Here is a 15,675-nt window from a genome sequence, read left to right on the forward strand (position 1 = left end):
GTCGTTGCTGACTGCTTGGGGCCAAATACCTTTTCGTCTACACCCTCGAACAGTTCACACGCTTGAAATCATGTCTGCCAGTATTCCTAGTGTCCGAAGCCGTAACCATCGCCTTTATCGTCATTAAGCTTCTGGGTTGGGGCCAAGAGTAGTCAGGCGAGGCTTGGCCCGTCATGGTGGCGGTGCTTGGTCTATGAATGGTTTCGATAGACAGACATTCGGAGGCCGATAGGACAACAATTCCCTTCTGATATCTTGTTGTACACTTGCGACCATGGCGACTCGATCCTGTGGGCGATACAGCAAACTTCACAACCGGCTCGCTTTGCCATGCGCGCTCGAGGTCAGTCGAGAATGCGAGTGTGTATTTGACCTTCTATCTTTAGTGTAAGCCTGAACTCTACGGCGGCGACTCTATGCAGTTGACGATAGCCCTTATCGTATGCCGTGAAAGATGAATGGTTGCGGTGGTGTGGTGTTGTTCGTCCCACATCGGAGCGGTTTGGCACCGACTTCACGACGCGTTCGGAACCGGAAGTTACGGACGAAGCGCGGATGTTTGCATTCACAGCAACCTCAATGGGTCAACAACCACAGTACTTACCAATTGCAATGAGAATGAACCCATTATTGGTAACATTTCTCATTCATACCATGGATTAATAATCACTGACACGTCGCAACTAAGGCATCCGGGATGCTCTCGATTTCTAAGCTCCCGCAAGTGTGGAACGAAGACGGCCACTGCAGCTTCCCAAACCATTGACCCCTCAACGAGCGATGGCGCTTATAAAACCCCTCACCTTCCACGTCGTACAGCTCCGAAGCACTTCCAGAAGCATTTGCCGCCTCGCACGTCTACGATACCCAGCTACCGCTCCCGCTTTTCCACGACCGCATATCCAAGCTTCCTTCCACGCGTCTGCTCGACAGCTACAAGACGACAACATGGCGGAACGTCCTACCGGCCTCAAAGCAAACAAGGGCATTGAGCTCCTTACGTGGGGAACACCCAATGGCGTGAAAGCGTCCATCATCTTGGAGGAACTTAAGGAGGCGTACGGCAAGGACTACGCATGGTGAATAAATCCGGCCGCAGCTTCTCAACAACTTGTGCTCATGCAAAGACATCTAGGCAGGGAGTCAACATTGGCCAGAACATCCAGAAGGAGCCTTGTAAGGAGCCTAGAAATGCTGTTAATGCATGCTATCAGGCGTGGAGCGAGCTCTGACCAGACATAGGGTTCACGAAGCTGGGCCCCAATGGCCGCATTCCCGTCATAGTAGATCACGACCAGGGCGGCTTCGCCGTCATGGAGGGCCTCGCGATTCTCACCTACCTCACCAGGATGTACGATACCGACCACAAGTTTTCCTTCTCAGACCCGCTAGACATCAGCCGCGCGGAGCAGTGGATGGCCTGGCAGCACGGTGGCCTAGGACCGATGCAGGGCCAAGCGAACCACTTCAACAGGTTCGCCCCAGAGAGGATCGCCTACGGCATGCAGCGATGTAGGTACGCTTCTAGGAGGATACTCTGACACCGCTAAACATGCTATACAGACACTGGCGAGACCGAGCGTCTTGTCGGCGTGCTCAACACTGCTCTTGAGGGAACCGACTACCTCGTCGGCAACAAGTACTCGATCGCGGACATAGCTTCTTACGGCTGGATCCAAGCTCTTGGTTTCACGGGCATCGAGATCGATGATTTCCCGAATGTCAAGAAGTGGGCGGACCGTATCAGCGCGCGACCAGCAGTTCAGAAGGGAGCGGCCATCCCTTCGAAGTCGCCTTTCACCAACGAAGCATACGCGCAGAGGCTAAAGGACGACAAGGAGTTCGCGGAGAAGGAGGAGATCTTGAAGGGACAGATCAAGGCCGCCAAGGAGAAATATGGCTACAAGTATTCCTCTCCTTGAAGTTCCCATGGGGAGATCCCGGAATCGGCGGCGTAGGAAACCTCAAACGAGGCATTACACCAGAGCGAAAGAATAGAAAGATTAATGGCACGGTGATTGTCGACTTGTGGTTGCATTGCTGTGTGGAATTTATCGTCTGTGACCCGAAAGTTGAAGAGAGCAGTCAAGAGCTGAATACCCAGGTACAGTCACTGACCTCCTGCTGTTCGCGTCTTACAATTTAGCCCTGAGTAACTCACACGGACCCACAAGAGTCACGGCGTTTCAGCGTCGGCGGCATCTCCCTGAATACTCACCTTTCGACTGCTTCTGCGTCCATTTCCGCGTTGAAACACAGCCGATGAGTCTCATCGGCGGCTTGTCTCAGGACCAATCAACGCGCACTTTCACCCCTGCCGTCAAGAATCTTGGCGTCCGTCATAGGCGCCAGCATTAGCGATTGGAGATGCAGGGCGCCAGGCTTGCTGGACCCTCTTTACACGCCGTGAGGGCGCCAACGATCGTGGCCCGTTCTTGGGTGCTTCACTGCGTTACAGTCGAGTTCGTATTTAAGACCTCCAGAGAGTCACCAAGTGCGCAGCATCACATCCTGACGTGTCTTCATAGCATACCTTCACTTTAGCAGCTGCGCTGCATTGTTTTACTACTATAATTATTGGGGTCTGGTTCTAGATTTCTTGCTCTCTCCGTTGTCAAGTTTCTAGATTCTTTGTCGATCATTGTGCACAAGAGCAACCCTTGTCCACGAGACGCAACTGCCTTTTCCAACACACCATCCCGCTTCAACGACGTCACGCACGATACACCCCTGCACACCACCATCTCTTTGAGCGCACGCGCTTTTTCACGAACATAACCCCACGACGACAACAGCATTGTCCGCATTGTGCGCGAACGAACCCATTCTTTTGTGGTACAGGCGGTTATAACACAGACTGCATTCCTCTGTCGTCACCACTTTATCGCACTCTCGCATACGCATCACGCGCAACAACCGACTCGGTATCCCTTCGCCTTGCAAACAGGGCTCCAACTCACTCACACACACCACCTAAAGCAACAACTATCTACGTAAGCGCTCCGAGCAACTTTTACAACGTTCGAAATTCTGACATGATCCAAGTCCTCATGGCTCTCAAGTTCCTGTCCCGCGGCTCGATGAAGGGCGAGAAGGTCGGCATGGCCAACTCTCTTCGGGCGAGCATGTCGCCCGGCTCCATCTTTCGCATCCTCATGCGCTTCTTCCAGCTCATAATGGGCATCGTTGTCATCGGTCTCTACGCGCAGGATCTCACCCGCGCCCATAACGCGGGCGTGAAGTACGACTCCAAGTGGATGTACGCCACCATCACCGGCACCCTTGCGTCCTTCTGGGCCATCGTCTGCATGCTCCCCCTCGTCAAAGCCTGGTTCCTCTTCGGCATCGACTTCATCGTCTTCATCCTGTACATCGCGGCATTCGGCATCTTCGGCAAGATGTACATCAACGAGGACCCAGAGGGCAACGGCGGCATCATCCGCATGAAGCACGCCGTTTGGATCCTGCTCGTGAACATGCTCCTATGGTTCACCAGCTTCGTCTATGGCGCAGTCGTCTTCTGGAAGTACTGGAAGGGTAAGCGATCTCCCACCATGGCTGTATAAGCCAACGCTGACGTTTTCGCTTCAGGACGTACGACCTTTACAGGCCGCGCCCCTACCCATACCCAGATGTCTCACGCATAGTCGCGGACTCCCATAGATGACGCTGGGAAGGCAGACTTGTGCTAACTTGAGATACTAGAGGACTACGGTCAATATTACCTTGGACGTTTCCTTTTAGCTACTCGCAATCGCGTCGGCCCCGCAACGCGAAGTTTCCTACTGTTGTGGTTTTTTAGCATCTATATTATACCCTGCGCTGTATATTGGCAGTCGTTCAAGCGCTGTTTTGTGCGAATTAATCTGTCTGCAACCAACGTGTTTGTACGAATTCATCTGTCACTGCAATCCACGTGTCTCTCAGTTTTGTTCCAGTGCCCAAGTTGTGTTTCTCATGTGCGCGTAGGTGTTTGGTGGTAGACTCACGATACCCTTCTCAGCTGTCGTTGCTGTTGTTTCCTCTTGCGTGTCCCACAAAGTAGTGCGTCCATAATATTAATCGTATCCATGCCCAACGTAGTGTTTGGATGTTGATAGCGTGATGTTGTCGGGCCGTAGCTCGACGGCGCAATGTCCCAAGCTATGAGGAGCTCATTTTTTACGAGGAGTTCGCACTAACAATTCGCCCCGACGAAACGCAATAACAACCTTTCACGATAAGAAGAAGTAATTTGAGTTCAAAATTTGATAGATCTTCTACTCTTCTACCGGCGTCTATCAAAGAAAGGGTACCACATTAAGTGTTGTGGTTATGGTGTTGTAGTGTTATGTCGGAGCTTGGTCGGCTATTCCTGATCATGAATGAGCCCATCCACTAGGCTGCCCCGCGATGAAGGCCCAATCAACGTAATGCATGCGAAGAGCGCGGGGCTGAGCAACTCTGTCATTGGGTTGGCATTGCGATTTGCAGCGTGACCACTCGAACGCGATAAATGACAGCTGCCAGCAGCCACACGCGACGGGGTCGTGGTTGAAGGGGCTGTGGGCTTAGCGTGTGCATCGGTACCACTCACCGGAGCGGGAACGCGAGGGGCAATGACTCAGCAATGGGAGGCAGGCGCGAAGAAGGGTCTACCTGAGACAGAGATGCAGGGCATCGCAGGCGAATTGTTTTGAAACATTCATCACAACATGTAATGCTACCCAGTATCATAACAGCCGTGAATCTTCCAGCCAGCACAAGTCACTTGGTGAATGATAAACTGGTACGGCGGGACTAGCCAAGGCGCCAAGGCGCCCAAGCCTCAGTGGCTGTGATGTTTACGAGGGCAGTGGCGTCATGCTGGCCTTGCCGCTGCAGCTGCTATAAAGAATAAACATAAGCCCCCACCGAGCTCCGCCAGCCTTAATCACACGTCTGTCGACTTCATTCCACCCGCTAGAAACACTCTACAATCGCATACTCTAATGTACGGTCAACAAGGAGGATACGGACAGCCGCCGCCTAACCAGGGATGGGGTCAGCAGCCCCCGCCCCAGGGCCAGTATAACGCTCCGCCTCCGCAACAGGGATGGGGTGCCCCGCCACCGCAGGGAAACTATCCTCCCCAGCAAGGCTATCAACAACAACAATATGGTGCTCCTCCACCCCAGCAGGGACAATGGGGAGCACCTCCTCCTGGTGGACAACCGGGCTACGGAGCACCTCCACCAAATCAGTACGGTTCGCCCGCGCCGCAAGGGCAGTATCAGCAGCCACCTGGCCAGTATGGCGCTCCCCCACCGCAAGGCGGTTATGGACAGCCTCCACCACAGCAGTATGGCGCTCCCCCACCGCAGCAGGGATATGGCGCTCCGCCGCAACAGTACGGCGCTCCTCCCGGCCAGCAATACGGAGCTCCCCAAAGCTTCGGCCCGCCCACTCAGCCTTCGTTGGGATATGGCCAACAGCAAACTGCCAACATCGATGTGACTCAGGACGTTGAGGCCATTCGAAAATCCATGAAAGGTTTCGGCACCAACGAGAAGATCCTAATCGCAGCGTTAGCCAAGAAGGACCCCATACAGATCAACACCATCCGTCAAGCCTATGGCCAGCGCTTGATGCGAGACTTAATCAAAGATCTTGAGAAAGAGACATCAGGCTACTTCGAGAAAGGCCTAGTACAGATTGCTCGCGGTCCGCTCATGGGTGACTGTTACACGCTGTACGAAGCGATGAAGGGCGTGGGAACAAAGGAGGCAGCTCTTGATGATGTTCTTATTGGTCGATCAAACGCAGATATCAACGCGATCAAAACCGAGTACCAGCGACTCTTCAAAAAGAGCCTAGAATCCGACTTGAGGGGCGATCTCTCGGCAGCAACCGAGCAGATGTGTAAGTTGGAAAGTAACGATCCGAAAATGAACATTTACTAACAGCGAGGTAGACATGATGGTCATTGCGGCCCGCCGCGCAGAAGACTCGGCCCCAGTTGTTCCCCAAGCTGTCGAGCAGGACGTCACCGAATTGCAGCGCGGAATGGGTAACATGATCAGCAAAAATGCTAGTTCTGTGTGCGATGTGTTGTTCACTCGCAATGACGCCCAGATCCGCGCCATTGCCCAAACCTACCAGCAGCGATTCCACGAGCCTTTGCTCAAGGCTATCAAGTCCAAGTTCTCAGGCCACATGGAAGATGCGCTTGTCTTACTTGTTGATCGAGCAACCAATCGCGCTGAAGCTGAGGCGGTGCGCCTAGAGGACTCGATGGCCGGCATGGGTACGAAGGACGAGCTGCTGGTGCAACGTGTGGTCCGGTGTCACTGGGACCAGGGTTTCATGCGGGCCGTGAGCGATGCTTACCAGCGCAAGTACAATAAGTCGTTGGTCAGGAGAATAGAGGGCGAGACGAGGGGCGACTACGTAAGTGAAACGACAATCATGTCACTTGGGGCGACCGCTAACCAGCCCAGGAGAAATTGATGGTTGCTTGCGTCCAGTAGAGTGCTGGACGCCATCCGCGTTCATGCTTCCATTTCTTTTCTACGACGATTCTACGATGGTTTAGACGACATGGATTGGGTAAAGGTATGCCTCAGTGGCCGGGTTTGTTTGGTATGAGATTGGGCAAAAGAGAGAGATTCAGAATCTTCCTTCCTCAATTATATCCCTTCACCAAACATTAGCTCTTCTTGTTCATGAGGTGTTACTAATTCATATAACCGCGGCTTAAACAACAATCCACACACAGGCCGGACTGACATACCGATTCAAGGCCATCACGAAGCACCGTCGCTGTTGGACATTGGAGGACTCGAATGCAATCCATGACAAAGAAGATGCTGAGTTCAGCGAAGAGTGGGGGTAGATGACGACTTCACTGTCTTTACAGGTCGCAGATGGGCAGGATCTCCGCTTACTGGAAGAGACCAATATCAATCCAATCGCGCAACACGACTGGAAGGAGACTCATTTACCATTTGGCACGACCCAATGATGAGTTTGGCTTGCCTCATTCTCCAGTAGACTATTGTCTGGCACCGCCTAGGGTCCGCATTGACCGGATTCCTACGGTTTATCCCGTTTAGTGCCACGGCGACCCAGCTTCGTTGCTGGAATACATTTGTATCCTCGATAGGCGACATCATATGGTTGCAAGTGCTACAGGTGAGATACTGCGCCGGCTGTCACCCTGTCACTAGATTCTTAGCTTCCGTTTCTGGTGCACCCCCGTACCCGAATGGTTGGTTCGACCCTGCGCCACAGTAGTCGATGCACATCGCGGAGCTGTTGGAAACTAGGAACACTGGATCTCGGCGTTCCCTTGCCGCTCATACCAGTGCCGTCGATGCCGATATGGTTACGAACGACTTTGAATCTTGTTGGTGTTTTCATGTCAATGACCTCGTGGCCGTTACGATGCTACGTTCTCATCCCAAATCGGAACAAGATGGGCAAATCGTGGCCTGGGATCGGAGGCCAAGCACTACGAACAGTCCATGCACCGCACACGGCCGGTAGTTCGCGCTTCCAAACCAGACGCAGTGGGCTTCATTCAGCAGTCGTTTGCTACACGCTCTTGTCGCCCTAAGTCCCGGTCATCATGTACTGATGTACAGACTTTGCCTACGGGCCGATGCCCTGAGTTAAGACTATAAAGCGTGCATTGTTCCCCTGGTTATCGTTCCAGCAGACTCGAGTATCTCGCGTCCTACCCGATCCACCACCATGTCCGCGATTCTTGCCTCCTTCCTTCTCGCCTCGGCTGTCAATGCCAAAGTGCTGCCTCGCGAGGTGGATGCCCGTTCGTCGACAGGGGCATCAGCTAGCATCCTACCAATACCGACTGTGGATCCCGATTCCAGCTCTATCACCGACGACTTCCCTACCTCCGGCGTCTTTCCTACCTCCGTCCCCTTCACCTCATTGACAGACGTCCCCTCGCCGAGCCTCTCCTCGCCCTCGCCCGACTTCTCCGGCACAATCTTCATCGGCATCCCCCCCCAAGCCGACTACACCACGACCACCGTCTCAGCCTGCACCCAAGCCGACGGCGAAGTCGTCGACTCCCTCGTCGTAATCGGCGTTCCCACAGGCACCTTCTCCCCAGGCCTCACCAAAACCATCGTCGTCCCCCCGCAGGCCGACCCCACCACCGTAACCTACTACGACACGCCCCCCAGCAACGCCACAGAAGTCATCATCATAGAGCCTCTCCCTGGAAACTGCGGCCCTTTCATTACACCCACCGGCCTCACCCCGGGCGCTAGCACGACGTCTGCTTCTGCGAGTCCGTCGAATACGGCGGGTGTATGTCCTACCAAAGGCTGCTCAGGCGCCATACTACGCACCGCAGAGACAGTCATCAACGCTCTCAACGCAGTAACCCAAGCATCCATGAACCTGCAGCGTGCAGCGAAAAAGATCGGCGCGCCGCCCGTTTCCCCCCTCACCCCCCACTCCGATGCCTCAACCGAGCTATTCAGCAATCCCATCAGCGACGTAGCCATCGGTCTAAGTCGCATAGTCATCAGTGTGCAAACGGCCTTACCCTCGTTTAATACCTTTCCGGCGTTTCCGCCGGGCTGCTCGAGCGATACCATTGTGCTGGCGTGGTTGGAATTCGTGCGCGTGCATCAGGAGTTACTCGCTATTTTGATCGGGCGCTCGGGACTGCTGGAGACGGGGCCTGTTCGCCGGTCCGAACCTTCTATTGCAAACACTCCGTTCAACCCTGCCTTGGGTCCGGACGGTGCCGTGTTGGTTGGGAGGGAAACGCAGGGCTTCATCGGGAAGCCTATTGCTGTTGCGCTGAGGGGGATAGAGGCTGTGGTTGATACGTTGGCGGTTGGGGTGGTGGATTTGGTGCCGGGGAAGAGCGCGTGTAGTGAGGAGAAGGGGAGGGAGATTAAGGCTAGTATTAAGAAGGCGGAGGTTAGCTATGAGGGGTAGGGTAGGTTGAGATTGGACGGGGAGGGATGGGGTTCGATTCTTGACACTCCTTTGTGATGTCTGTGCGAAATGGTTGGTGCCTGTTTGATTAGGATAGGGAGGGAGACGTGCGAATGGGGTGGGCAGATCCCGGTAATATATGATGATTTGATGACGTGCAGTCTAATCCGCTTTCCGGTCTTGAATCTTTATGTCCGAAAATACAGTGTCGTAACTCAAACATCCTCTTGATCCGAAGAGTTCCACAGCTTGTCGTGAGGGAAGATATAGAGGTATTTATGGAGTTCGGCAGGTTGGGCATTGCCTGAACAACGTGGAGATATATATTTGTGGTTTGAGTATCCTTTGGAGGATGTTGCGAAGTGATTTTAAGGGACGAAGGTATTGCGGGGATGCTGTGGTGAGTCCGAGAATGCGGCTGGGGTTGGTGGAGTGATGCGTGATGTGGTAAGGCTGGTGTGTGAGATGAAGAAAACTTGGGGTGCTTGGTGGGTTGTGGTGTGGCTTTTAAGGCATGTGTTATTGGACTAGTGGACGTGGGTGTCTTATCTGTGTGTCTAATGTGACGGATGATCTAATATATTAGTTTGCATGCGTGTTGCAGTCAATGAACAATATAAATACTACGAAGACTGGAAGGGGATATAGCGAATATGTAGACAGAGACAAATTGCGAAAGTTTAGGATAACATGGTGAGCGTCTCTTCGTCTCTTGACAATTATTCGAAGGAGGTTCCAGCGGCAACTCTAGTCACCCTGTTTAGCCTTATATATACAGGGTGTAGCAACTGACGATTTGGAGGACCGCAAATGCGAGTTGCCCTTATACAGTGAGAATTACATTGGAAATGAATGGCTGGAGTGAGTTCGTAACCAATACCTGACACAACTCTTGAGCTATCTTAGTGTTGATCGTTACTATTGCTACAAAGTAGTAACAAATTGGAACTTTATCTCCGAATCCTCCCTGTGTGTGCCTCTTGGAGATTATCTGGCAATGCTCGTAACCTACGACAATGTCTTATCCAATGTCCTGGGACTTGCTCCAGAGCTACTGATTCCCCCACCGTTCAACCTAAGCTTTTTGAAGGTGTTTCTTCTTTATGGTCGTACCGTTCTCCTCACAGCCATTTAAATACATCCGCGGCATGATTATACTTCGACATTTCTGCCTTTCTTGTACCCTTTCTTGTACCCTTTCTTGTACCCTTTCTTGTACCCTTTCTTGTCACTTCCTGACGCTACTAAATCTTTCTATCTTCGTCTTCGCTACGCATTACCCAGGTCGCCACTAACAAAGACCACTAGCACAGCTGCATATCTATATACACAAAGTTAACATGCTGCCTTGAAATTGTGAGCGTGATACGTACGCTGCTGTGGCTCCAAATAATTCGGCCCTCCGAGCATTCGTCAACAAACCCACACATCCAGCAAAGAAACATGTGAAAGCCGCTATGAGGCCCAAACGCCAGTCCGGAGGGCGTATTTTATATAGTACCACAATTGCACCAATCAATAGCAATGCGGCTAAGAGCGTGCTGAACTATGCCACGAAGGACTCAATCGCACGATCGGAAGCGTATGCGATCCCGTATCTTGATCGCTTGCGGTCCTGTATATCATGTAGTCAGACAGCTATTGCTTCTGCTCCATGTTGACCTTACCGGGAACAGGAACGCTAGATGTTCATGTGCAAAGTGCGTCAGCCTGTCTGGACTCTCAAGCACTCTCAATGCTACCAAATCATCAATCTCGTCGTACACGCCAGCACTACTTCCGCCAAGTGTAGGGAATGGTTCATTGTCTCCGTCATGTCTGTTATAGTACTCTTCTTGAAAAGCACGCAGGACACTCTTCGAGGGAGCCGGCATCGTTGCCATCGTGCTCTCGAACATCAAAGCTTCTCGATAGTCTTTCATCGTTTGGCGGATCTCTAACATCAGCGCCTTTCTTTCCTTTTGTCTTTCGTTTCCTGCATCTTTCGCTGCTCTCATGAACTCTGCGTAGTTACGAGCACATTGTTTAGTAGCGAGATCAGCTACAAGATCGTCATCATCGAACCCTCGTTGCTTCGATTGCAACTCAGCAAGTTCGCTCTGCAGATACAGTAAATTGCGCGCCGCCAACTCGTCGAAGCGCTTGTACACGAAGGTTGTGCGATCGCGATCACTCGCAATGAAGCTCGCGAGCGATGGAAAACCGGAAAGCTTGTGAAATCTTAGTTCGATGTCCGACGCAGTATTTCGCATCGCGAAATGGAGAGTGCGCGATAGGAGTTCCTCTCAAAGATTCATAAAAAGGAGGGGCGCAACTGGGATTGAGGCTGCATTAGCCTGCAGCTGACAACTCAGCCGTGCAAGACCGTGAACGGGGCTATGTTGAAGCGCAGCCTTGTGGCTGCCAAAACCATAAACATTCAAGGTCATTTCTCTTATACTGTATGTTTCCTGAGGACTTTGAAACATGGTGTTCAGTCCATACAATCGCTTTGAAAAGAAGCCCTTTGACAGTGACAGTGGGTTCTGGTGGCCTGACTGGGAGGTCAATGAAGCCCCTGCCGGTCGATCGAAGCAGACATAGAAGCCTAACAGTCATCGTGAAGGCACCACCATCAGGGACAATAAACAGATCCTCATTCTTACAAAGTCCAAAATCCATCAGTCTATCATCAAGGCCAAACCTCGAGCTATCGTCGCGCATTTCGTCGCCACAGCCCTCATGGTCAGCGATACACGCGTTATCGCCCACCTCACCGCCTACTACCATCGACGAGAATATCCCGCCGCGAAACCGTTCGAACCCGATACCCATTCCTCATTACACAACCGCGGCTTCGTCAGACATATCCTTGACTCCTACGTCTCGGCTGCGATGCATCGCAAAGACGCGCCTCGGTCTGCCCATAACGTTCGATCCCCATGGCAGGGCTGCGACAGTGCTAGCATGCGCTGATACAGGTGCGGAGGTGAATGTCATCTCCGGAGAGTTTGCACGCGCCCTCGGATACACTGTTTGCGAGCCATGCCCTCGCGAAGGTCAGTTGGTGCTTGCAAATGGTAAGACCCTGAAAGCTCTCGGAATCCTGAAGATCTCATGCTACTTCGGAGTGGAATCACATCCTGAGTCAATTTTGACATGCATCTTCCATGTGCTCTTGAAAGTCATCTCTCCAGTGATCATGGGTATGGCCTTCCTGGATGATACCAAAACAATGACGGAGTACCGAAACCGACTAGTAAGAGTACCTCGATCGCCTTTCCAGCCTTTGTCGGTACGCTCTGTAGGTAGGCCTCGGAAGCGAATGTCGTGTGAGATAAGCGGGAACTCTGTTTGGGCGTTTCCAGACTCTGGTTCAGATGCTAACTTGATCTCATCATCGTTCGCATCAGCACAGGGCCTGAGGATTGAGGCTGAAGAAGATGTTTTACAGCTTGCAGATGGCAGCATCGTCAAAACCTCAGGTCTTGCGCACCTCAGTATATCTATAGACTCGGAGGCTCCCCGACACTCTAGAACTCTTGCATATGTCGACTTCCTCGTCCTTGACACCTTCCACCATTCAATAATTGTTGGAATCGATGCTCTCGAAACGCTTGGAGCTTTCACCCACAATGTTCACGCTTTCGCCTTGGACCCCAACCCCGTCGGGCCTTCTGAAGTGAACCGAATTCGGTATCTTGGAACCATAGATAATATCAAAGCTTGGATCAAACGATTGATCAGAGGCAAGCAAGACTTATCCATACTCCCAAGTAGGTTAAAATGCATCTTAGGTAGACCTTCATGACTGCTAACATAATGCTTCTAGACAAAGGAGCTCCTACTGCGCTGAACGACCAACGAGAGAACGATCGTAGAGAAAGAGCGATTGCTCGGATCGTGGAGCTTCCAGATTGTGAGCGCGATGCTGCAATTGCATCAGAAGCGCAGAAGCAGCGCATGCACAGGGTTTACTCACACATAAATAGTCAGTCACATCTCTATACACAGTCTATTTGAACTAAAATATGCAGGAAGTGTTGCCTTTAAAGAAATCACGTGCGAGCATGCTGGATGCAACGCCGGTCCATTCTCCTCGCTAGCCAACCTCGAGTATGACAGGTCCCTCTTTAGATCCGTTAAATCACTAACTTTCACAGTTGTCATAAAGCCCTGTACCACGCAAGGCCATGTCTCTACTGCATCTTCCCGACGTGCTCTCGAAGCGAAGACGGCAGAGGTTTCCGTTCCGTCCCCCAGGTACATAGGCACCTGAGAGAGGAGCACGGTGCTATCAGCATATGTCCGTTCTGTTCTCTTGACTATGTTAATGTTCTACATTTGCACAGGTGAGTAAGAAAAACTCTAGCTCGCAAAGACAGCTTTGACCCGCATGCAGTCACGTCAGCAAGTCTCACTCCGAAAAGTTGGGAGGTAATCCTCAACCTCCAACATCGCGCAACAATATTGGAAACAAAGATTCGAGCGAAGGGCGGTCTTCGAAAAGACCTCGTCACATCTAACAAGCCCATATATTGCGAATAGGGACTGTCTATAAGTATTTTCAGGCGCTATCCGAGTTATGTACGACCAACTTCCCCAAAGGCAATCAAACCGAGTTGGTGGGTATCATAAGAGAGATATCCATTCACTAGTAGCAGAGACCCTAGCCTTTCCTTAGGGTTCTGAATCCTGAGCGGTAGTGCATGACGATCAAAAAGTGTCTTTGTCCCGTTATTATACTCTACACTTAGAGAAAACCTGCCCCTAGCGTACGACTAAAGGCACACGTCGATGTCTGAGACTTTTGTTAGGACCCGCCGATTCCATGTCTAAAAACTGGCAGAAACGGGTGCATGATTTGAAAGAAAGCATCTTCTGCATACATGATGGATCGAACTTTCACTCACGATCCACTGCTGCCACGAAGTCCAACACACCATTGCAATCACTCCGTAGAAGGTAGCAGCATCAATCAATATCACAATGATGGCCATTTGGTACTCCTATGTTCAAATTGTTCAAAAATACGTAGCAACTAATAGAGTACCACTCCAGCCACTTGCTAGCACAATGACGACAACCCTTACCGAATCGCTCCACCTGGGCGGACTCTTGGTGGGAAACCTTTTTGGCGAGCGCTCCCGCCTCAATCCCGTCAATATCAAAGAGACGCTGGCTTTCCATGCGTCGATTCACTCATCGTGAAGATTACTGGGATGAGAGTCTGCGAAGGCGGTGCAATTCTTTATATCAGAGAGAATCTGGAGAGCTAGAGATGGATTATCGAGATGACAAAAGAAGGTTCTTGAGTGATTAAAGATGATTATGTTTCTGTTTATGGTTCCGATAGAAAGTATCGCAATGGACAGGCATTCACGCTTGATGATCTCGACTGGGCTTGGGTCTGGCATTGGATATAGCTAGAAGGCTGTAGTGTAGGTTTAATTCTTTGGGTGAGAAAGCATAAAAGCGCTAAAAGAACGTAATTAGAATCTAAGTTAAATTGTATATGATTAAACTAAGGGTATTGTTAGGTTAGCTATATTTACGTGTGTACGTAGTATAGGGTGTAATATATTATAAGTAAAAGGAAATATAAAAGGGTAACTAGTTTTAATTATTTATATTTACCTTTCTAAGCTTTATAAAAGGCTTAGATAGAAAACCTTTTTATACTTTAACTAAATTAGTTTACCTTATTCTTTATATACCTTAATACTATCTAAAACACTTATATATATATAATTATATATATACTAGTAACTTTCTTTTTTAGTAGTAGTAGTATATAATTCTATATTTATCTCTCCCCTTTTTACCCTTACTAGCTTCTCCTATTTATAGTAGCTAATTATATACCCTATATATATAATTATAAACCCTATTTCCTTTTATTTAAATAATAAAATTACTATAGAGAAGGTAGATTTTAATAGGTATATAATTAGCTAGATTCTTATCTTATTTAATTATAGTATAAGTTATCTTATTATATAAAATAGGAGTAAGATAGGGTATTCTTTATTATAAGATTATAATAGTAGTTTTTAAAAGCCTTATTATTAGGTATATAAGAAAGCTTCTAGTACTATAGTTTTATTTTTATAACTTTTATATTCTCTCTACTAGTATATTATATAATTAAGAGTTTAGAATTTTCTAGTTTATAGTTTTAAGTACTTACTAAATTATATAAAGTTAATATTTTTAATTCTATTTAATCTTTTTATATATAATTCTTTTAATTTAATTTTATATATAAGTCTTTTACTCTTATTTCTCTCTTTATATAATACTAATTCCTAGTAGAACTTTAGAAAGATAGTAATAGTACCTATTATAGATAGAACTATTATAGTTATAAATAGCCCTCTAGACTAAGTCTAAGTCTAGATCTATAGTAATAAGGTTATCTTTCTAATTCTATATAGCTATTACGGCTGCTACGCCGTAATAGAATTATGGGAATTATATTAGTAATAGTAGTAACTAATTAGATTATAAGGGGGAAGAATATAATTATAGGTTAGATGCTAAGTATAATATAAATATATAAGAAGTTATATAATTAGATCTATAGATAGAGCCTATAGAGCTATTATTAGATAAGTAGTATATAGAGATAATAGATTACTATAGGGTAAGCTTTTATTATTAATCTATAATATAGTCCTCTATATCTAGTTTCCTTATAGAAGATTACTATTAAGTAATTAGTAATATATTTTTATAGTAGTAATTAATTAACGTTTA

At 49.2% G+C, this 15,675-nt stretch overlaps 5 protein-coding genes across 5 annotated transcripts; 4 read left to right on the forward strand and 1 right to left on the reverse strand.

The window, feature by feature from the left end:
* Window positions 1-948: 948 nt before the first annotated feature.
* Window positions 949-1,922, forward strand: N0V89_003451 (uncharacterized protein; the record flags this gene model as incomplete). The annotated part of the gene is made up of 4 exons (XM_056212253.1): window positions 949-1,079; window positions 1,136-1,176; window positions 1,243-1,512; window positions 1,564-1,922. 4 exons carry the CDS (start codon window positions 949-951, stop codon window positions 1,920-1,922), a joined length of 801 nt encoding a protein of 266 aa, XP_056072561.1.
* Window positions 1,923-3,035: 1,113 nt separating this feature from the next.
* N0V89_003452 (uncharacterized protein) lies at window positions 3,036-3,566 on the forward strand (the record flags this gene model as incomplete). The annotated part of the gene is made up of 1 exon (XM_056212254.1): window positions 3,036-3,566. The coding sequence occupies one exon, from the start codon at window positions 3,036-3,038 to the stop codon at window positions 3,564-3,566; it is 531 nt and encodes a 176-aa protein (XP_056072562.1).
* Window positions 3,567-4,970: 1,404 nt separating this feature from the next.
* Window positions 4,971-6,488, forward strand: N0V89_003453 (uncharacterized protein; the record flags this gene model as incomplete). Its single annotated transcript, XM_056212255.1, has 3 exons — window positions 4,971-5,880; window positions 5,933-6,408; window positions 6,459-6,488. 3 exons carry the CDS (start codon window positions 4,971-4,973, stop codon window positions 6,486-6,488), a joined length of 1,416 nt encoding a protein of 471 aa, XP_056072563.1.
* Window positions 6,489-7,713: 1,225 nt separating this feature from the next.
* On the forward strand, window positions 7,714-8,937 carry N0V89_003454 (uncharacterized protein; the record flags this gene model as incomplete). The annotated part of the gene is made up of 1 exon (XM_056212256.1): window positions 7,714-8,937. One exon carries the CDS (start codon window positions 7,714-7,716, stop codon window positions 8,935-8,937), a length of 1,224 nt encoding a protein of 407 aa, XP_056072564.1.
* Window positions 8,938-10,483: 1,546 nt separating this feature from the next.
* Window positions 10,484-11,189, reverse strand: N0V89_003455 (uncharacterized protein; the record flags this gene model as incomplete). Its single annotated transcript, XM_056212257.1, has 2 exons — window positions 10,484-10,552; window positions 10,605-11,189. 2 exons carry the CDS (start codon window positions 11,187-11,189, stop codon window positions 10,484-10,486), a joined length of 654 nt encoding a protein of 217 aa, XP_056072565.1.
* Between the last annotated feature and the right edge of the window lie 4,486 nt (window positions 11,190-15,675).

Source organism: Didymosphaeria variabile (genome assembly GCF_027946475.1).
Source record: "Didymosphaeria variabile strain IMI 356815 chromosome Unknown scaffold_3, whole genome shotgun sequence".
In the NCBI taxonomy this organism is placed as follows: Eukaryota; Fungi; Ascomycota; class Dothideomycetes; order Pleosporales; family Didymosphaeriaceae; genus Didymosphaeria; species Didymosphaeria variabile.